At 34.2% G+C, this 23,891-nt stretch overlaps 1 protein-coding gene across 3 annotated transcripts in view; it reads right to left on the minus strand.

The window, feature by feature from the left end:
• CAMK4 (calcium/calmodulin dependent protein kinase IV) overlaps positions 1 to 23,891 on the minus strand; it is a 190,335-nt gene that overhangs the window by 36,058 nt on the left and 130,386 nt on the right. For all 3 annotated transcript variants that reach the window (XM_031673183.2, XM_006203975.4, XM_072958281.1), the window contains one exon: positions 17,993 to 18,065. In XM_031673183.2, the coding sequence (XP_031529043.1) occupies positions 17,993 to 18,065 (73 nt within the window). The remainder of the gene's footprint in view (positions 1 to 17,992; positions 18,066 to 23,891) is intronic.

Consider the following 23,891-nt stretch of genomic DNA (forward strand, 5'->3'; position numbering starts at 1 on the left):
AGAGGATAAGCAACTTGTCTCTGGTTGCACAGAGTGAAGTGGCAGAGCCAGGAGTTAAACCTCAGTCTGTTTGATTCCAGAGCTCATGGTGACAACCATAAATGCTTTTTTCCCTTCGACTTGCTCAGGAACTGAGAAACCTGTAACAGAAGCAATGAGAACTTGGGACAAAGAGAGCCTCTGGACCATCTTAGCTTCCTCTCAAAGAGCTAAGTGCTGTGCAGTGAAACTTGAAGTCCATAGGAACAAGAGGAAGAAGCTGGGGTGATCAGGTCAGAGAGCTTTTTGGGGAAAAAACCCTCTAAATATATGAAAGGTATAACACAAATATATCACTAAAGCAACCTGCTTAAAAATTGATATGAGGAATTAAATTGAAGGTTACTAATTTTCATATACTAGTAGAAACAGTTCATTTAGTAATTCAAATACTTCAGAGTGATGCTTCAGAAAATTATAAAATAAATCAACTTTGCCTGTATATGCTGGTTGTTCAGAGATTATCTATACTCTATGACAATTATAAAATTTCTTGATCTTTAAAGATAAAAGTGATCAAATGATCTACTATGTTTTATAACATTTCATTTAAAGAAAAGAAAATAAAATTTTATCAAAACTCTAAAGGCTTCAATATGTTGAAGTTACTTCTAAGCTTACGTGGCTAAACACACTCAAAAACTAAAACTAAACACTCTAACCATATGATATAGCAATCACATTCCTTGATATTTAATTGAAGAAGATGAAAATTTATGCCCACATCAAAATCCGTACATGGATGTTCACAGCAGCTTTATTCATACATGCCAAAACTTGGAAGCAACCAAGATATCCTTCAATAGGTAAATGGATTAACAAACTGGTACATCTAGACAATGTTATATTATTAAGAACCGAAAAGAAATGAGCTATAAAGCCATGAAAAAGACATGGGGAACCTTAACTGCATATTATTAAGTGAAAGAAACCTGTCTGAAAAGGTGATCTATTGTATCATTCCAACTATCTGACTTTCTGGAAAGAGCAAAACTATGGAAAAAGTAAAGAGATCAGTGGTTGTCAGGGGTTGGGCTGAGGCAGGGGGGATTAATAGGTGGAGCACAGAGTAGATTCAGGGCAGTGAAAATACTCTGTATTATACCATAATGATGGATAGATATCATTAAACATTTGCCCAAATCCATAGAATGTACAACACTGAGAGGAACTGTAATGTAAACTATGAACTTTGAGTGACTATGATTCAGTTATAATAAATGTATCAGTCTGGTGAGACTTGTTGATAAGAGGGAGGCTATATATGTGTGGGGGTAGGGAGTATATGGGAACTCTCTGTACTTTCCCATCTGCACTTTTCCCCATTTTGCTATGAACGCAAACCTGCTCTAAAACAAAAACAAAAACAAAAACAAAAACAAAAACAAAACAAAAACTCCAAGTTTTGCTGATTATTCTAGATTTTATAAACAGACGATCATGCATCTATGAACAAAGACAGCTTTTTATTTCCATTGCTTGTCTTACTGCATTAGCTAGAACTTTCAGTATAATGCTGAAAAGTCGTGGTGAGACTGGACATCCTTGACTTGCCCCTGATCTTAGAGGGAAAGCTTTAAGTTTCTCACCATCAAATATAATATTATCTGTAGGTTTTCTGTAGATATTCTTTATCAAATTGAAAAACGTCCCTTCTATTACTAGTTTACTGGCAATTTTAAAAATTATGAACGGGTGTTGGATTTTGTCAAATGTTTTTTCCGCATCTGTTGATATGATCTTGTCATTTTTCTTTTTAGCCTGTTGATGAGATGAATTACATTAATTGATCTGCAAATGTTGAATCAGCCTTACATACCTGGAATAAACCCCACTTTTTCATTGTGTATGATTCTTTTTAATACATTGTTGGATTTAATTTGCTACTATTCTGTTGAGGATTTTTGCTTCTATGTTCATAAGAGATATTTGTTTGCAATTTTCTTTTCTTGTAATGTCTTTGGTTTTGGCATTAGGATAATGCTGGCCTAACAGAATGAGTTAGAAAGTACTCCTTTTTGATTCTATCCTCTTAAAGATATTGTAGAGAATTGGTAAAAAAATTATTCCTTAAATGTTTGGTGAAATTCACCAATGAGCCCACATAGGATTGGTGCTTTCTATTTTGAAAAGTTATTATTTATCCAATTTCTTTAACAGATATGAACCTATTCAGACTGTCTATTTCTTCTTGCTTGAATTTTGGAAAATTGTGCCTTTCAAGAAATTAGTCCATTTTGTCTAGGTTATCAACTATGCTGGCATACAGTTTCTCATAGTATTCCTTTATTATCCCTTTACTATTCATAAGATCTGTAGTGATGTCCCCTCTTTCATTTCTAATATTAGTAATTTGTGTCCTCTGACCCTACTATTTTTTATTAGCCTGGCTAGAGGCTATTGACTTTATTGATCTTTTCAAAAAACCGGCTTTTGGTTTCACTGATTTTTTTCTATTGATTTCTTGTTTTCAATTTCATTGATTTCTGCTCTAAAGCTTATTACTTCTTTTCTTCTTTTTACTCTGGAGTACTTAAAATAATTTGTTATGAATTTTCAAGTAATTCATACCTGAATATAAGTTTTTTGGGGGTAATTTCAGGAATTCATGTATTAAAAATACAAAAAGTTTTATCATTCCATTGAACACCACATTATTCTTCAAACTGCTGCTATTGTCAATTCAGGTTAAATGACACTGTATTTATTTAATGTTTTTAATTGTTAAATGACATTCCTTCAGAACTCATATGAAGAATCTCAGTCAAAATTCCTGAGGTGATATTAAGGTAGGAATCTAATATCAAAACCAAAATCAAATCAATGCATCTCAATACATTGTCCATTCCATGAAAATTCCATATTAATATAAATGTGGTTTCTGGTGCTTATGAGAAATAAGATTTTAATTACATGCAAATCTAGTAAGTTATTTAATAAACTCGACAATGCAAAAAAATCGTATGCATACTGTATTGGTTATACTGTCATAACAAACCATTCTAATTCCTTTTAACCTATCTCACCATTCCTGGATATTCAAGAAAAGCTGGATGAATGAATGAATGAAGAAAGTCCTCAATTCTGCCAAACTGAGCTCTTTTAGTCTACTGCTTGACTTGCCCTTGAGGGGAAAAAAGGATTCAGTCTACAAAATGTCAAAGGAGGAGCTGGTAGATGCTTTCATTCTGAAAGCATAGGGAGCTGCTATTGGAGAGTCAGCCTGGTCATCAGCATGCCAGGTAAGACCAATCTGAATAATCAGCACGTGAGTGCTGCACTATCTTTATCATCCATAAAACTGGCATAAAAGGGCAACTACTTGTGAAGAAATCCAATAATTAAATGGACGTTGAATTTGGCTACAAAGAATTGAATACGTCTTCTACCTAGTTTCTTACTAGTGACTTACATCAGGGATGTTCAACTTTTGATACAACCACCATTTTGGATATTGACAAGTGACAGAGTTGACTGCACGTGGAAAGAGTTTCCTCTGTGGAGCTATCATTATTTCCACCTACTTTTGTCCTAAAAAGAATAGAATATGCATTTACACATATTCTTAAATTATTAGAGACAGATTTAATGTTTTAATTATAGCATGTAAAGTGATTCTCTCTCATTACGTCAAGAAAGCTGTTTTCAAGAACTGAATCCAAGAGTAAAAACACAGAGGCAAATATAAACAGGCACACCTGCTGCAATGCACCTGTGTCTTAAAAAGTGTGACTCTCCCTGCTATGTGACCTTTAAAATGGCAGTATCTCACTTGTCACACTTCAGTGTTAGCCTTTGAATTTCTGCCATCCTTGCGTTTCCTGTCTGGTCATCTATGTCTCTAACTTTGGGCCCAGCATAATAGTCTACAGCAGATACAGTAGAGGAAGATAGGCTGCAGAAGGATTAAGAGCATAAAATCTGAAGTCAATTTTTATTTTGTGTTCTAAGCCTGATTCTGCCATAAACCAGCTGTGTGATCTTTAAAAAATTACCTAACCTTTCTGAGTCTCAGTTTCTTTGCCTATGAAAGTGATGTAATGAGACTGATAGCCTTATAGGTATGAAGTTTAAGTAAAATAATGTGCATAAAGCTTTTAGCAAAAGCTTGGTCCACAGTAAGTGCTTAATAACACATGGTAGTGATGGCTGGTACCACTACTACTAAGATAATTATTATTAGTGTGTTCCAATTGTATAATCTTCTCAAGATTCTTTCTTTTTTCAGTTTTCTAATAGAATAGAGTACAAGCATTTAGTTCCTTTACTAATGGCCCATTAGATGGATAAACAGAAGGTATGAATGATGTGAATCAGTGTGTAACAAAGCTCTTCCTCAGTGAAGTTCAACTTACAATAAGATGGCATTTCAGCAGGATCCAGAGCCATTAAGCCTTGAGTATAGCTAAGTTTCTGTAACAGTAATTTCACAGGCAAAAGTTTGGAAGATAATTTAAAAGTTAAATATTGTGTTTTGGGATAGGTTCCAACATTCAAGGGAACATTTTAAAGAATAAATCACACAGATGGTCAGAACCTATGGCGTATTCAACATATTATTCACAGAAATGTAAATGTTTCAAGGTTAAATTTTGAGAAGCAGAATCCAAGACTAGAATGCAAAGTGTATGTGTGAGAAATTACCTTTTTCAATATGAATTTTCCCCTGTATCTATCATCACATCAAATTCTATGAAATTAGATATATATTCCAAAACATAGAGCAATATGCCATGTACATTTATTTAATTTTAAAGACATTATATTCCATGAAAAGTGCTCTCCTGCAGAGCTGTATTAGCATTATCATTTTTGTAAGTAATGTGATTCAACAGTGTCTTGAATTATTAAATGTATTCGAAGCCCTATTATCTTTTAGAAACCAAGGATAAAAGGCCAGTTCCAAAATAGTCCCAGCATTCAGAATGCTTGAATCCTAAACAAGTTTTCATAAACAACTGGATTCAAGTCAATGAATAAACACTATGCCTGTTATATGTAATGAATACAAAGGAGTATATGGGGTATATGTGCATGTGAGGTGGTAGTGGAGGGCAGAGGGAAAGGATAGTAGATAAGATGAACAAGTCATTATTCCTGCCTATTTCAGGAGCCGGGTCCATGTACAACTACCTATAATACAGTGTGGTTAGTGCTTCATGATAGTGGTAGAAAGTGCCATGAGAGTCCAGGGAAGAAAACAGTTTGTTGAAATTCTAAATATATATATCTCAGGAAGATAAAAAGTTAACAATGAGAACAAATATATGCATTTAGCTTCAGAATTTATTACTATTTATTACAGGTGAGTGAAGGAGGGAGGTAGAACCTTAGAGTCGAGTCCAGAAGCTCTCTAAGAATTGGACTAGGGAGTCATAGAATCAAAACAGTCCAAATGGTCCATCTGTTTGGCCTAAAGAGACAAGTGCAGAAAATTATCAAAAGCCCGTAAGACTGCTTAGCTTAATGGACTTTTGTACAGATTGAAACTTAAAGGACCCAGAATCCCAAAGACCAATAAGGAAGACTTACACAGATACCTGGCAATATGGACAGGCTTAGACTGGGAGTTTAAACAGCTTTTGTTCCACTGTTGCTACAACCTCTCCAAGCTTTTGTGCACAACTGTAAATGGGGGAAATGCTAATGCTGTTTACCTCATAGGAAAAGAGCTGTGAAAACTCACATGCAACTGCTCAAGTTACTTAGCTTCAAGGAAAAGAAGAGATTCTTAGACATCTCAGTAGAAGAAAGTAGATCATCTCTAAGAAGGGAAATATCAAGTTGATGTCAGATTTCTACAAGGTAGCTTTCAGTGCAAGGATATTACAGAGGAATGGGTATAGACCCTTGGGGTTAGGACCAAGGGTCCCATTAATGTTACAATAGATTCTGTAAGTATAAAGTGATCACAAAAGTCATGAAAGAACCTGAGGAATATATTGTTGCTACGTCCTTCTGGGAACAGAAAGAAACAAGTAAACCCAAAGCAAAACAAACAAACAAACAAAACCCCAACTACTTGGATGAATAAATCCAGCCAACTAAAAATAGAAAGACAAAAACTGTGGTAAGGGGCTGGTGATGGGCATCTAGTCCATTTAAATGTAGAACCCAAACAAACAAGTAAGATGCAGACTATTAATGATGTAAACCATACCAATGTAAAACAGAGATGTAACAAGAAAGAATTTGAAGGTGGAGGTCAATGGAAGGAAGTAGATGGGTATTAATTTCCTTATCTTTTTCAGTGGAGAGATAATATATACTGCTGAAGTTTAATAAAATATAGAGGTTGAAGGATATTGTTTAAAGCTGTAAAAGGAATCACCAGAGAACTAAAACTATAAATGCACATACAAGCTCACTAAAATAAAAACAAAGAAAAAAATTTTCCATGTATATTAAATAGTTATTGAACAAACAAATTGGATTAAACTAACAAAGATGGATCAAACTGATAAGTGTGGATTAAAGAGCTATTAAACTAAGAAAAGGACAAGAATAAAACAAAAATCTATAAAAATATTTTAAGAGTTAATATATGGTTATAAGTATGTACATAGAAAGAGAGAGGAAGGGAGAGAGAGAGAATATGATAGGACCTCCTAAGAAAGATATAAAACATAAAATCTTAGAACTTATGGAAAAAAACCCTTACCAATTTGATTCTCTCAAAAGAAAATTATTCAAGACAACATAAACAATCAAACCAAGGAGAAAACATTTACTGTATCTATCCATCTGTCTATATGATATATATTATATATAAAGATATATGTAAAATATTATACATATATGATAAAGATTAAAATTTGAACATATATAGAGCTCCTACATACCAACAAGAGAAAGACACAAAAAATACATAAACAGCACTGAAAAAAGCAAAGAACAGAAACAAGAATACAATGATCATAACTGGTCACAAGCACATGCTGGCAAAGAAGCAGAGTCAAACTATGAGCAGTACTGTAGACTGGTAAAGCCTTGTAATTTAGCAGCAACCATAAAAAAAGTAAAATAAAGATATTCTTTGTCTGACAGAAGCCACTTCTTGGAATGCATCTTAAAGAAATAATTTTACTTGTGCATAAATATGCCTACAAGGATATTTATTATTATATTATTTACAATTTTTAAAATTGGAAAAATCTTAAATAAACATGTGGGAAATGGATAAATAAATTATAGAACCCACAGTATGAAAAACCATGTAGCAATTAAAAGAATGAAGACAATCCACTGGCACTAAAATATGATAGAATTATGGTCCCAAAGAAGACTCCATGCTCCAATCCCCGGGACTGTGAACATGCCATGGAAAATGGCAAAGGGTCTTTGCAGGTGTAGTTAGGTTAACTAGTCACTGTTGTCTTAAAATAGAGATTATACTGGGTTATCCAGATGGGCCCAGTGTAATTGCATGAGCCAGAAGCAGAAGAGGAAGGCAGAAGAGTCAGTTAAACAGATACAAAGCAAAAGAAGGATTTGATGTGCTATTGCAGGTGTGAAGATGGAGGACAAATGTCAAAGGCAACCACAGGGAACTGCCAACAAACTGAATAAGCTTGGAAGTGGATTCTTCCCCAGAGCCTCCAGAGAGAGGTGCAGCCCTGTGGATGACTTGATTTTGGAATTGTGAGAATCTGGTCATGCTATGCCTAATCTACAGAACTGGGAGATAATATATGGTGCTGTTTTCAGCGTTCAAGTTTGCGGTAATTTTTGGTGTAGCAATAGAAAACTAATATATACATGGAAAAAAATTCTAAGGCACATTATTAAGGGAAAAATTACAGAGCAATATGAAAAAACAAATGTGTGTAAGTACACTGCATATTTTCTTTTTCGTGTGTGCCAAGATGCCACACATAGCCTCAGCCACAGCCATCATTTCTTCTTTTTGACCATTGACCTGTGTTTCAGCTTGTTTTCTATGCTATGGAAAATAGTTTTGAAAATCTTTGAAAATACTCGTTGTGGCTAATGCTCTGAAGTAGCTGAACTGATTTCCTAACATGTAAGAAAAATGGAAAAAAGCAGGAGAAAATGATGGAAGAGCATGAGAACACAAATTAAGTGCTACACAATAAAAAACAAACCAACCAAAACACTTGTCAGTAAATAAACCTTTGACAGGCCTGAAAACCAATGATATTCAAGTTTACCCCTGTATTTGGGTCAAACTTTGGATTACTAATTTACTTTCCTATAGAATCCATATTTTGACTTGATTAGATTGAATATGTGAGAAAACTAATGCATCACATCTTGATCATATGAGTAGGTTGGTCTGGGTATAAAAGGCAGAATTCTAAGAATGACCCCTCTATGAAATTAGCTCTGACATTATTTTAAATGCCCTCCCCTTTGAGTATGGGTGGAATCTATGAATATGATGAGGCAGCATTCCTAGGATTATATTAACTTACATGACAAAAAAGAGAGTGTTCAGATAGGTTTAATCAAATCACATGTACCCTTGAAAAGTACAGAGCTTTTTCTGGCTGGCAGCAGCAAAGGAAGTCAGGGATTTGAAGCACGGTAACTTTGAAGATGGAGGGAGGCATGTGCCGAGGAATGAGGCAGCCTTTAGGAGCTGAGAGAAGCCCCTGGCTGACAAGCAGTGAGGAAATAGGGACTTTGGTCAAACAACTACATGCAAGTGAATTTGGCCAACAACCCAAATGAGCTTGGAAGCAGATTCTTCTCCAGAGCCTCCACATAAGAGCCTGGACAACCAATAACTTGGTTTCTACCTTGTAAGACTCTAAGCAGAGAACATACTAGAGTCCACTGGACATCAGACCTGCAAAGCTGAGAGATAACGAGTTGTTCTAAGCAGTTAAATTTGAAGCAATTTGTTAGTCAGGAGTAGAAAAATAATACACTGGGTATTTTGCAGTTAGTAAATGGTGAACTGAATAACATAAATACAAACTCTTGGCACACAAGTGTGATGTATCTCTCATTGACTTCACAGTGGTAGGGACTAAATATATGCTCAATAAATATTTTTAGTTTGGTTAGGTGGTGAGTAAATGCATGAAAATGAACAATCTTTTATCAAGTAACTCTTCTAACAAATTATTTATGGAATGTCCATATGTATCTGAACGTTGGGCATAGTACAAAGAGGTCCAAGATCTCAGGGAATTTATATTCTAGCTTCAAATAGGAGCTCAAAATTCCAGGGACTAGTTTCTCATATTGGAGCAATGGGTCATTGAAGCACCATAAATGAAGGCTCATAGAGAGAGAGGATCATGAGGTCAGCATGGGGACTTTCCAGGCAGGACTTTGAGGGCCATGCACAGAGGATGAGTGTGACAAGGAGACTACGGAGGGTTAAGGGGGGAAATGCTGTGATATGATGTATACTTTTTTATAAATCAGAAAGGATCCTAAACATTCAAAGAAAGTCTTTTAAATATCACAGATAAATGTGAAGAAAACTGATCACTACAGAGATGCCAATGCAATAATCTCCAACTTGCAGGTATGCTGTATCCAATTTAGAGCTGGAAGTTACAGTGCCCCTCTTATTTGTAGCGGATATGTGTCAAGACCCGCAGTGGATGCCTGAAACCATGAATAGTACCAAGCCCTATATATACTGTTTTTCCTATACCCACATACCTATGAAAAGTTTAGTTTATAAATTAGGCAAAGTAAGAGATTAACAATCACTAACAATAAAATAGAATAATTATAATGATATACTGTAATAAAAGTTATGTGAATATGGTCTCTCTTAAAATGATTTTTTTATTGCATAGAAACTCTAGTCTGTTTCTTTAATTACTTTATCTCTCTCAAAATAACTTACTGTAAAAATTTAATGCCTTTTCCATCTTAAGCACTTTTCACACATTGTGGCCATGATTTTTGCAGTTTGAGGGGCTATAGAAAACTAGCATTAATTTCTTTTTTCCTTCTTCACAATTTCAGGCATAGAAGATTCATCCTTACCATAGATCTCAGTAACCTCAGCACACTTGTTTTTCTTTTCTTTCCTTATTAAGCCAAGAACTTTCACCTTTTCACTTAAAGGAGGCACTTTATGGCTCTCTTTGGCATACCCAAATTACCAACATCACTATTCTTGTGCTTTAAAGGGAGCCATTACCAAGTAAAATAGGGATTACTTGAACACAAGCACTGCGATACTGTGACAGTCGATCTGATAACCTAGGTGGCAACTAAGCAACTAGTGGGATATGCTGAACAAAGGGATGAGTCATATCCTGAGCGGGATGGAGCCAGATAGCGCAAGATTTCACCACACTACTCAGAATGGCAAGCAATTTAAAACTACAAGTTGTTTACTCCTGGAATTTTCCACTTAATATTATCAGATCACAGTTGACTGTGGGTAACTGAAACCAAGCATGGCAAAACCTCAGATATGGGGGGGGCTACTGTACTTTCAACTCAACATATACTGCAACATAAAGAAAACAAAGGACAGATAAATGTGACTCACCCTTGTCTACATTCCAAGTTATGTATGTATATACTACCCATTTTCTTGGTGTATCATTTGCCAATATAATCAGGCAACTAATACATAACTTTTAAAACTCTTGGAATGTTCTATTAATAAAATCTGAGTTTTGACTATTTTTAGGTGTCCAGAGCACAGATAAGCAGTCATCTACTTAATCTATCAACTGCTTATAACATAGTAGGCAGAGCCCTGACATTCCAGAAGAATTTTATGGATTGATGATATATAGGGAACGATTTCCTTGGAAAAAAATAAGCAGCAAAATAACTAACTGGGAGGAAAGACTGAGATCAGAAATCATGGAAGATTAGTATTAAATATATGGCATGTAAAATGCATTAAAATTACATCACACTTCTTTCAATGAGCCAAAAATAAAGAGGATATTCACAGAAGGGCCTTAGATTACATTTACAAAAAGCAGAAAAATAAAGTGAGACACTAGAATAAAGAAGTGTGTTCCTGTCCTAGGCCAAGAAGACATTTTGAAAACTCTGCGGTTACTGAAATCTTTTTTAAAAATAGGCAAAGAAGTTAATAATTGTTAGGGTATCCAACACTGCATATATTGCAATGGTGTTTCCATTTCTTTAGCTCTTTGGATGGTGATTGATTCTCTGCAATTTACGAAGTAAAGAGAGGAGAGGAGAGAAAGAAGGAAGAAGGGAAAGAGGATGAAAGTGGGGAGGGGAATAAACAGATATATTAAGGGGATGGTTGCACTTAGATGTATTAAAAATTCTGTGTATTTTTCTTTTTTGTAGTCACAACATCTGAGCTTCCAACTGGCATTCAGTGAATTGAGGCTAGTGCCAATTAGTCAATGGACTAAATGTTTTGTGTCTACCCAGAATTCATATGTGAAGCCCTAATCCCCAATGTGATGGAGGTGAAGTCTTTAGAGCTAACTAGATTCGGATGAGGTCTTGAGGATGGAGCCCCCATGATAGGATTAAGGCCCTTATAAGAAGATGAAGAGACCAGAGCTTGCTGTCTCTCTCGTGAGGACACAGCAAGAAGGTCGTAGTCTATAAATTAGAATAGAGCCCTCACTAAGAATCTGACCATGTTGGCATCCTCATCTGAGATTTTTAACCTCCGGAACTATGAGGAATAAATGTTTTTTGTTCAAGACACCCAATCTGTGGTATTCTGTTATAGCAGCCTGAACAGGTTAATACACCTACAAAGAACTGCCCTGCCCAAATGAAACTAGTGTTCCTGTTGTTTCCATTGAGAAACTCTGCATTTTAACCAAAGTGAATAAACTGGATTTTTGTGCACATTCCTTATTCAGAAACTATATATATACACTTGAGAATGGACTGAAGAGAGTGACTAAAACAGGAAAACAAAGCTAACGTTCTGTTTCCATGACCAGTGCAATGTATAGGCTATGACCTAGGCCTATGCTTATTTGTTAACTTGACATCTCCATTGAATTCTATATTTCTCATTTATGAAGCAGGCAAAATACTTTGTAAAATTTTTGTAAAATTTGTTCTTAAATTATTAAATAATACTAAAATCAAAATTCCATGTTCAACGAATAAAGTTAACAGAATATTATTACAATGTTGCCTGAAAGTTCTTTTTCTGGCCCAGAAATAAAAAAAAATTCTACCTGACTCTTTCAGAGAATTGTTCATTATCTCCCACACTACTTCTGAATTAACCGTTCCCAAAATAAAAATTGTCTTCATAATTACATGACAGTAAAGCAGTTCCCAGTATCACACACAAACTCCACGATGACAGTGAGACAGAAAAACGACCTTTCCTCCCTTGGTTCTCCTTTTATTAAGGGAAAACTTGTCCCAGAACTCACAAGCAGACAGCCCCTCAGAACTCATCGGCCAGGGCCAGGTCATATGCCCTTGCCTAGCTGCAAAGGAGGCTGGGAAAAAAGTTCTGGCATTTTCCATGCTTTAAAAAATAGATTGGTTCTGTCAACAAGAAATAAGAGGTCAGGTGGAAGAAGGCTTAAGTGTGCCAAATAATGTAAAGTTAAATAACTATATATTTCTCATTAAACCTATAAATGTTATCAAGCATAGTACTTGGTACTAAATACAAGGTAGTAATTTTTTTTATTACTATTGCACTTGTTTCAGTTTTACTGACCTCTTAGAATCATTAGTAAAGACTATGAAGATTTTAGAAGATTCTGTGAATAGAAACAGAAACTTTGAGAATTTATTTTTGTTTTCAAGTAATTTCCTGTACCATTTATTAAGCTATTGTTTCTCAATTTTAAATCTATCCTCTATAGTTCACTTTGTGAAGCTGGAACTTGAGCTACAAGTCACACTTTTCCTCCTTTTGCTGCTTCCTATTTGGCTCTGCTATTAGAGCGCACTAGGGAGAGAGTAGAAGGCTTAAAGAGGATGAAGGGACTTGCTCCCTTTCTGAGTCTGTCTTTTTGATTGTTCTTCCCATGTACCCTAGAAACACTTTATCATGCTGAGAGCAGCTGCCATTTCCAGTTTGCAGTTTTTCCAAAGCTCATAGAACCAATCCCAGTGTCCTCTTAAGCACACCAGCACTAGCTGGCTAGAACACCATTCTTAAGGTCTGAGTGCCAGCTTCATGAGCAATTCTTCTTGAGCTCAGAAATGAGAAACCAGCACGAGCCAAGCAGTGAGCCTTCACACAGGTCTACCGAGCACCTCCTTTAAGTTTCTAAGTATTTTTTAATTTTTAAAAATTTTTGTTACTTTAAAATTTAATTTAATTTTAAATTGAAGTACAGTCAGTTTACAGTGTTGTGCCGATTTCTGGTGTACAGCATAATGTTTCAGTCATATATACATTTGTGTTCATTTTCTTTTTTATTATAGTTACTACAAGATATTGAATATAGTTTCCTGTGCTATACAGAAGAAATTTTTTAAAAATCTATTTTTATATATAGTGGTTAACATTTGTAAATCTCTAACTCCCAGATTTATTCCTCCCCACCTCCTTTCCCCAGTAACCATAAGATTGTTTACTATGACTGTGAGTCTGTCTCAGTTTTCTAGATGAGTTCATAGAGTCCTTTTTCTTTCCTCTTTTTTAGATTCCACATATGAGTGATATCATATGCTATCTTTCTTTCTCTTTCTGGCTTACTTCACTTAGTAAGATGATATCCAGGTCCATCCATGTTGCTGCAAACAGCATTATTTTACTCTTTTTATGGCTGAGTAATAATCCATTGTATAAATATATGACAGCTTCTTTACCCAGTCATCTGTTGATGGACATTTTGGTTGTTTCCATGTCTTGACTATTGTAAATAGTGCTACTATCAACACTGGGGTGCACGTATCTTTTTGAATTAGAGTTCCCTCTGGATATATGCCATGAGTGGGACTGCTGGATCATACGGTAAGTCTGTTTTTAAGTTTTTCTAAGTTTTAATCATCTCAACCTCTTCATTTGGTTTTCTCAGTCCAAGAGGTGGCTTCTTCCCAAAGCTGCCACCTCTGCAATACCTTAGCTTAGTGTTCCCATTTTGCCTTTCCAGTTCTTCAATATCAAGTCATCAGTTCTTTACCAATTGATTCTCTAACCTACTAAATATGTTCTTTTTTTAGGGGAAATTACAGGTTTTTAAAGATTTACCCAAAGGAGCTTATACTATTTCATGTTTGTCTGCATCCTTATAATAATTTCCATTTCCTATTTTTCTTCAATGTTCAGATACTATATTGGTTTCTATAACTTTAAACAGTTAGATGCTTTTGTTTGCAGTTCTTCACTCCCATCACCATTACATTTAAAACAATTCAATCCAAAAATCTATGTGCTGGGATAGTAGACATATTTAATAGTTCTTCAACCATCTCCTTGTATTTTATTCATTTCAGTATGTACTCTATACAACTTTCTTTAGGCTCTAAGTTCATGGCGTTGAAATTAAGACATACCCAAGAGAACTGTTGCTAGAAAAAGAGGGAAGGTCACATCAGGGGTGAAAAAAGAGAAAGACTGTGATTTTTTTCAAAATAGAGAAAATAGTTGGATATTAATGGTGACAAAGAAAGAACCAGAGGTGGAGGCAACAGTGAGCTGCCAGAAGAGATGAAATATTCTCTGGTTATCTTTATAAGTAAATGGAAAAGGAGGGCTTTAAGATTTGGCACTGTGCTTTATGATAGATGACATCATGTGTCTTCTCGAATGTCCAGATTGACTAGATCATCTAACTTGAGACTATCTGGAATTCATTTCAAGAAGACAGGATACTCAAGAAAGCTTAAGGATCTGCACTCAAAGGCTAACTGAACGAATTTAAACCCAAAGAGGGAAACGTCTTTCATACTCACTTTAAAAGCTTTCAAAAATGCTATTTAAAGCTAAAAAGCATAAGGAGCACAATTACAGTCAAATACTGTGTAATATTTAGGGCAAGAACTGGGATGAAGTGGGGAGGAAGGAAAGGATTGAAAGATTTGTTGCCTAAGAGGTATAATTATACCTGCAACAGATTTCCTAAGAAATTTTCAATCTTTAAGTTTTCTCCTTCTGTACTTTCAAAAACTAGTCTAGATATAATCTTAAAAATGTGTTATCCAGAGGAAATGTGAGATATATCACTGATTACTTTGAGTTCCCAACTGTCCTATTTTTTATAGCTATCTATAGCTACGCAGTTGACAATAAACTATTTCATAAATGCCAGCTACTTCTCATAAGTTTTAAATTGCCTGCTTTCTACCTGTGAAACACAGAGGGAACTTAATTTAATTTTTTCCCTTTAAGTTAACTCTTAGTTGCAGCAGTTAGAGAAAAATTGATTTCTATAAAACTTCTTTCAAAGAATGTTTGACTTGAATGTGGTAACCTACTTTCTAAACTGGAGCTTTTGTAGAGCTTTAGCTTTGTGAGTAGGTAAAATAAGACACTTTTTGTTTTAAATTTAGGGGTACCAATAGGCTAATCCATTTTTGCAGACCTGGAATAGAGTTCCAGGAACTCTATTCTTTCTGTTCTATAGCACCTCAGTTGGCAGCCCTTTTTTCCCTTAATTGATGTAACTCCAGTAAGTGCAAAGTTCTGATACTGAAATATCCATTTCTCATTCACTGAATCAGAATAAATTTCTCATTTCTCCCAGTCAGCTATCTGAGATATCACTAAACTGAAGCATGTCCACTGATAAGCCAAAAGAGTCAAAAGCTGACCTAAATGGATAGAGGCAACCAGAAAAAAACATATTGAAGAGAGTGAGTTTTGAATGAAAGGAAAAGAATTAAATGATAGTAGGCAGCAGAAAAGAATCTCATGAATGGGAGAAAATTATATAGCTTTGTTTCATATGAATGGAATAGAAAAATGGTACTAAGGATATTTTAGTAAATATGTCATCATCTAGAAAGACAAAATATAGAATAGTGCTTTTTTGACTATTTGATAAATTTTCATTTATTTATTCAGTAAATATTTATTTAGCACTTACTATTGCCATTTGATTTTATTTTAGTACTTAGCTGTGGAGTGCATGTATATACATACATACACAGATTCACGTCTAATACTCTGAAACTGAATACACTGAGCCTGAAGTTGCTTATTCTCTTTTCCCTCCTTTTTGAACATTGCTATAACTTCCATATCTTATTCTGTCTTTTTCACAACTCTGTTAGGTTGAATGTTACACCTATTTCACATGAGGACATTGAGGCTCAGAGGTGTTTAGTGATAGACCCAAGCTTGCATATCTAGAAACTGAACCTAGCTCTGTTTGACTCCCAAAGTACTCTTAACTGTTATACTGCCTGCCTGATTTAGGTTAAGTGATAGTGGGCCACTGCCAGCAAGTCTACCTGAGTAAATAATTTATGATATATAGTAATGAGAAATGAAGTATTAAAATGAGTATTCAATAAAGGCATAAAACTGCCATTACTGAACTCAGAAGTGACAAAATAAAAACAGCGATTGTAAAAGAGGATTCTCGACATATATTTAGGGATAGGAACTGGAAGAAACTAGAAGTGTTTTTTTTTTTAAAAAAGCATGCCAGAAATAGTCATAGCATGACACAGGGAGCAGGATTATGTCATGGACATTTGAAGAAAGATTCAGCTACAGTCAGGAAGGTGGATTTGAGGAGCAAAGGTAATGGAAGAGCTAAAAATCATTCCCCAGTTGCCAGTGGAAACCAGGAATGGTAAATATATTGCATTTGATGGAGTGGATGTTTTAGGTGTGGTGAGAAGATGAATTTGATATTCAAAATTTGTAAAATTAGGAACTGCATTGCGTATGTAAAGTTTTATGACATCATCTTCAGCTTTTATTCACCCCAAACTCAAACTTTTTTATTCCCCACCATAGCAAAGAGACCAAAATACTTTTATAGGAATTGTTTGGAAAGTCTGGGCTATAAAGCCAATTGAACTTGGTGTTGATAGCTCAAGAATGGATTTGGTTGGATCACAGTCTGCTACTTCTAGCAGCCTAGTGCAAAGACTGGGAGACTTTTTTTTTTCTTCCACAATTGGTACATAAACTAGTTAGATATCAGGGTCCATTCTTCCTTCCCTCTCTTCTCTTTTGTTGTAGGTAAAATTCATAGGACTTGTGCTTGTGTCACTGTGGCTGATAACTCAAGATACTGAATAATGATTTCAGTTAGAGAGCTGAGTCTGAATAAAAGATTATATCTAATTCTGGCTATATTTTACAGATTTGTCTCTTCCACTGATTCTGACAAATATTTCCCTTTGGGCTCCATCCTGTTTGTTCAGAGAATAATTTGTTTGGCTTTGTATTCAATAAATGAATCACCAAAGTAACCTAGCATGTATTAGACACCATTAAACATATAGGAAGGTTTTCATCATTGGAGTCTGTTTAACCTAGGCAAATATTTCCTTATTAACTCAATCTAAACAAGCTTCTCAAAATTATATTTTGTTGTAAATGTGTGAGCATGTTTCCATCATTAACTTACAAAATTTTATCCCAATTAAAAATGTTAACTTGTATTTCTTCTTTTAAAAAAATACAATTGTCAGAATTTTTCCTTCTAATTTACTCATTTCTTCTCTTGAAAGAAAAATTAATAATCTCTATGCTCCAAGGTCTGTATTTATGACATTTAACCTTTTCTCACTTCCTTACCAAACAACAAAAACAATAAACAAACTAAAGAAATTGAAAGAAAGAGAAATGAACAACTACAGGCACCAAAATATGATTTGATTCACAGTAACAGAATGGAAATTATTTTGACAAATTTACGGCATTACACAAGAGGACTGCATCTTCCAGAGTTTGAGTAATCAATAGAAAATATAAATTTATTCAACATACTTTCTAGTAAATATTTCATACTTCTTATCTATAAGCTTTATAGCTTGTCACAGATACACACTTCTTAAGTGATGATTCTGTAAAAGGAAGCAATTACCAAGAGTGACACTAGTGCTGTCACTTCATACTTACAGCGACCGCCTCCAGGATTTGTTTGACAGCATCTGCAGCATCTCGTTCACTGTAATATCCCTTTTCCACAATCCTAAAACAAACAAACAAATTAATAAAAACCCATGAAATGCTTCTCAGACACATGCATTCAGTTAAAAGAAGTTAATCAGATTAATGTTAATGAAGATGTATCTAAACAATTGCAACAGGCTACCATAACACTTGGGGAAAGACGTCCATGAACTAGCACTCTAGAAGTCTTCTGGTTTATTTAGGAAAATGAGAAACATTACTTTGCTTAGGCTTGAACTATCCATCCTTATCTGAGGACAAAAAAATTCTTTCCTTTTAAACTCTGTATTGTGAATTGTTTTAAATACATACCAAGTAGGCAAAATACTATGAACTATCCAATGTAACTGTTTCACAGTTCCAGCACTAATTAATTCATGGCCAGTGTTGTTTTATCTAGTCAATTAATTACTGCCCCTCCCCCTCCTTATTTATTGTTTTGAGGCAAATATCAGACATCATATAATTTAACTCATAAATATTTAGGGAGGTATCTCTAAAAGACAAAGGATTTTTAAAAATCATAACTACAATGTCATTATCACACCTATAAATTACAACACTTCCTTAATATTTTCAAATATGCACTGTTTCAAATTTCCAATTGTCTTGGATACGCTAAAATTTGTCTGCTTGAATCATTATCCAAATAAGGTCCATACAATGGTTGGTTGATATGTCTCATTTTCTTTTACTTGTAACTCCGCTCTCCTATTCCTTTGCTCTCTCTCTCTCATTTGGTTTTCTTTTCCAAATAAATGACTTGCTCTTTTTGTATGGGTGTGGACAAGGAATTTCTCTTTGAAGTTAAAGTATTTCCTTTTTTTTTTTTTGATTTCAGGTTTTTCAGAATTATTACACTTTGTATTTGTTTTCTTCCATTGCCTTAGTTTTCTTCTTGGCGGTATGCAATTATACACATGGTAGAGTTTTTCTACTTTGTAGTCACAAATAAACAGAGTAAGAAATTAAAGAGAAGAAACAACAACTGACAAAACAGAGATACAAAAAATCATAAGAAGATACTATGAACAGTTATACGCCAACAAATTGAACAATGTAGAAGAAATGGAAAAATTTCTAGAAACATACCACCTCCTAAGACTGAATGAAGAAGAAATAGATAATCTGCACAGTCCAATCACTAGTAGTGAAAGTGAATTTGTAATTTAAAAAACTTCCAGCAAACAAAAGTCCAGGACCAGATGGCTTCACACGGGAATTCTACCAAACATATAAAGAAGAGCTCATATCCTTCTTAAACTATTTAAAAAAATTAAAGAGGATGGAACACTCCCAAATTCATTACACAAGGACACCATTAACCTGATAACAAAATTAGACAAAGATACTACAAAAAAATAAAATTACAGGCCAATATCTCTGGTGAATATAGATGCAAAGATCCTCAACAAAATATTAGCAAATTCACCCTAACAATACATAAAAAGGATCACACATCATGATCAAGTTGGATTTATTCCAGGGTCACAAGGATGGTTCAACATACAAATCAATCAATGTGATAAACCACATTAACAAAAAGAAAGATAAAGAGCACATAATCATTTCAATAAAAGCAGAAAAAGCAGCTGACAAAATTCAACATCAATTCATGAAAAAAAACTTTCATCAAAGTGGGTATAGAGGAAACATCTCAAAATATCTGCAAATGATACGACCAATAAGGTGTTAATATCCACAATATATATACAGCTCATACAACTCAATATCAAAAAACCCCAAACAATCCAATTAAAAAATGGGTGGGAGACCCAGACATTTTTCCAAAAAGACAGACAATGGCACATGTAAAGATGCTCAAAATCATTAATTATCAGAGAAATGCAATCAAAATCACAATGAGGTATCACCTCATGCCTGTCAGAATGGCTATCAACAAAAGACCACAGATAAATGTTGGCAAGGATGTGGAGAAAAAGGAACCCTTGTACACTGTTGGTGGAAATGTAAATTGATGCAGCCACTGTGTAAAAGAAAACTAAAGGTTCAAAAACTAAAGGTTTTTTGAGTTTCCTCAAAAAAACTAAAGACAGAACTACCATATGATCCAGCAATTCCACTCCTGGGTATATATCCAAAAAAAATGAAAACACTAATTAGAAAAGATATATGTACACTCAGTGTTCATACAAGCATTACTTACAACAGCCAAGATATAGAAGCAACCAAGTGTCCATCAACAGTTGAATGGATAAAGAAGATATTATATGTGTGTGTGTGTGTGTGTGTGTGTGTGTTACACACACCTATACAGAATGGGATACTACCCAGCCATTAAAAAGAATGAAATTCTGCCACTGTAACAATGTGGGTGGATTGAGAATATTATGCTTAGTGAAATAAGTCAGACAGCGAAAGACAAATACTCCATGTTATCACTTATACATGGAATTAAAAAAATAAAATAAACAAATGTATATAACAAAACAGAAATAGACTCACAGATATAGAGAACAAACTAGTGGTTACCAGTGAAGAGATGGAAGAGGGGAGGGGCAAAATAGGGTTAGGGGATTAAGAGATATAAGCTACTATGTATAAAGTATATAAGCAACAAGGATATATTGTAGAGCAAAGGGAAATAGAGCCACAATTTTGCAATAATTTTAAATGGAGTTTAATCGATAAAAATATTTAATCACTGTTGTACATATGAAACTAATATATATTATTAATCAGTCATACTTCAATAAAACTTTTTCTACTTTTGATTTATATTGTTTTTCTTTAATTTTCTTAATTTTAGTTTTATTTTGCAATATTAATTTATAATTTCATCTATTTTGTAGGCATATCCTCCTGACATGCTTTCACTGCCTAAAGGAACCTTATTTTGCTCCTTATTTTCTGTTCTCTTATAATCATTTTGTATTGGAATTAACTGAGCTGCCTTTCTGCTATTTATTTTTAAGCAAAATTTGTTTTCTTTACTTTGACAGAGTGATGGGTCAAGATATCTTTTCTAATTTCATGGCTCTCGACTTTCTGGTTATTTTCATGAAGCATTCAAAAATAGGACCTCATACTTTCTAAGATTTCTCTTCTCCTTCACCTGGGACTTCATTTCCTTGCCTCTACCAACTCTACTCTGATTATGAGAGTCTCTTTCCAGCAGTTACTACTCAATATGGGGCTTTTTCCCAAAGAGTCCTCAGACATTAGTTCCAAGAGTTCACAGGGACTTGATTGCATTAATTTCTTCAAAGCTTACTATAGGTGCAGCCCTTGCACTTCTCAGAAATTTGGATAGCAAAAAGCCCTTGGCTTTCTTCTTATATTGGCCCATTCTGCTTCCCAGTGATTCAAGTGTTCCTCTGTTCTTAGGTCCATCACATACCCTCTTGCTTCCTTTGCTTCTTCTCACATAGATGCTAATACACATGATTCGTGCATTTGTCATTAGTTTGTTCTCAATCACTTGTATTTTAGCTTCATGAGGATACCCTATCGCCTGGTTTTGTTACAGATAATGTCAGTGATGTTTTGGTTTTTCTGTTCTAGTTTCTCTGTCTATTCTTATGGGGATGGTTGGGAAGATTGAAAAACTACTTGTGATTTCTATCTTCCCAGAATTTCAAAATAAAACACCTTTTTGATAGCTCTGTAGATTATCAACTTGCATAAGATGTTTTCAGCTGACAGAAAGTTTGTGGTAAAAATATGCTTGAAAAAGGTCAATTCAAAATACAAAAGACACAAAACCTCAACAATTTTTGTAATTTTGCATTGAAATTTTTCTTAGATGGTTAATACCTCAAATAGCATACTTATTTTTCAGAAAGTATCTTTTAAAAACAATGTTGTGGCAAGAAGTTGTTAGTTCTCAAAGTAGCTGTTGTTAAAAGTTGAATTAAAATTTTTTTTCAAACTAGGGGATGGAGGGCAAGGAAAAGCAGAAAATAACAGATCTCACAAAAATAAAAAAATGTATCATAAGGTATCTCAATTGCTGTAATTATTAAAATTCAGAAAAAGTGTATTACTGAAAACATTTCAAATTTTTCCTCCATTCAATTATTTAGAACATTGTCAAGAAACACAAACTCATAATATTTTCAAAGGATGAAAGATGGAATATTCCTCTTCACCTTTTTATTTATTAGATACCTGTTATGCACCAGGGTCAAATAAAATGTGAAAATAGATTATAATATTCAGGGGGTTATTATTAATTGGTTCTTGAAAATCAATTTTCATATGGTATTTCCTTACAAGAACACAAATTTTTCAAATTCATGATTAAGTTACGTTATCTACTTAGTAAAACTTTAATTGAAATAATTTCTTGAACTATACTTTCTGAACATTTTATTTTTTCCTATCTTTTATTTTTCATTTTTAATTTTTAAATTGAAGTATAGTTGATTTACAATGTTGTATTAGTTTCAGGTGTATAACAAAGTGATTTAATGATACATATATATATAAATATATTCTTTTTCAGATTCTTTTCCATTATAGGTTATTACAAGATGTTGAATATAGTCCCCTGTGTTATACAGTAGGCCTTTGTTGGTTATCTATTTTATTGTGTACAGTAGTTTGTATCTGTTAATCCCAAACTCCTAATTTACCCCTCCCCCCACTTTCCACTTTGGTAATCATAAATTTGTTTTCTATGTCTGTGAGTCTGTTTCTGTTTTGTAAATAAGTTCATGTGTATCATTTTTAAAATTCCATGGATAAGCAATATCATATGATATTTGTCTTTCTCTGACTTCACCTAGTATGATATCTCTAGTTCCATCCATGTTGTTGCAAATGGCATTATTGCATTCTTTTTTACAGCTGAGTAGTATTCCATTGTGTGTGTGTGTGTGTGTGTGTGTGTGTGTACATACATATATATACACACATATATACATATGTATATATGTACACCACATCTTGTTTATCCACTCATTTGTCAGTGGACATTTAGGTTGCTTCCATTGCTTGGTTATTGTAAATAGTGCTGCTATAAACACTGGGGTTCATATATCGTCTTGAATTAGAGTTTTCTCTGGATATATCCCCAGAGTGGGATTGCTGGATCACATTGTAACTCTACTTTTGGTTTTTTAAGGAACCTTTATACTGTTCTTCACAGTGGCTGCACCAATTTACATTCCCACCAACAGTGTAGGAGGGTTCCTATTTTTCTACATCTTCTCCAACATTCATTATTTGTAGATTTTTTTAATGATGGCCATTCTGACTGGTGTGAGAGGATACCTCATTGTAGTTTTGATTTACATTTCTTTAACAGTTAATGTTGCTGAACATCTTTTCATGTGCCTATTGGCCATCTGCATGACTTCCTGGGAGAAATGTCTATTTAGACCTTCTGCTGACTCTTTGGTTGGGTTATTTTTTGTTTGTTTGTTTGCTTTTTAATTGAGCTGTTTGTATATTTTGGAAATTAATTCTTTGTTGGTTGCATCATTTGCAAATATTTTCTCCCATTCCATAGGCTGTCTTTTCATTTTGTTTATGGTTTCCTTTGCTGTGCAAAAGCTTTTAAGTTTAATTAGGTCCCACTTATTTATTTTTGTTTTTATTTCCATTACTCTAGGAGACAAAAAAAAAAGCACTGCTGCAATTTATGTTAATGAGTGTTCTGTCTCTGTTTTTCTCTAGGAATTTTATAGTATCTCTTCTTACCTTTAGGTCTTTAATCCATTTTAAGTTTATTTTTGTATATGGTGTTAGATATTGTTCTAATTTCATTCTTTTACATGTAACTGTCCAGTTTTCTCAGCACCAGTTATTGAAAAGACTGTCTTTTCTCCACTGTACATTCTCGCCGCCTTTGTCACAAATTAACTGACCATAAAAAAAT

The sequence above is a fragment of the Vicugna pacos genome, chromosome 3 (genome assembly GCF_048564905.1).
Source record: "Vicugna pacos chromosome 3, VicPac4, whole genome shotgun sequence".
NCBI classification, from domain to species: domain Eukaryota; kingdom Metazoa; phylum Chordata; class Mammalia; order Artiodactyla; family Camelidae; genus Vicugna; species Vicugna pacos.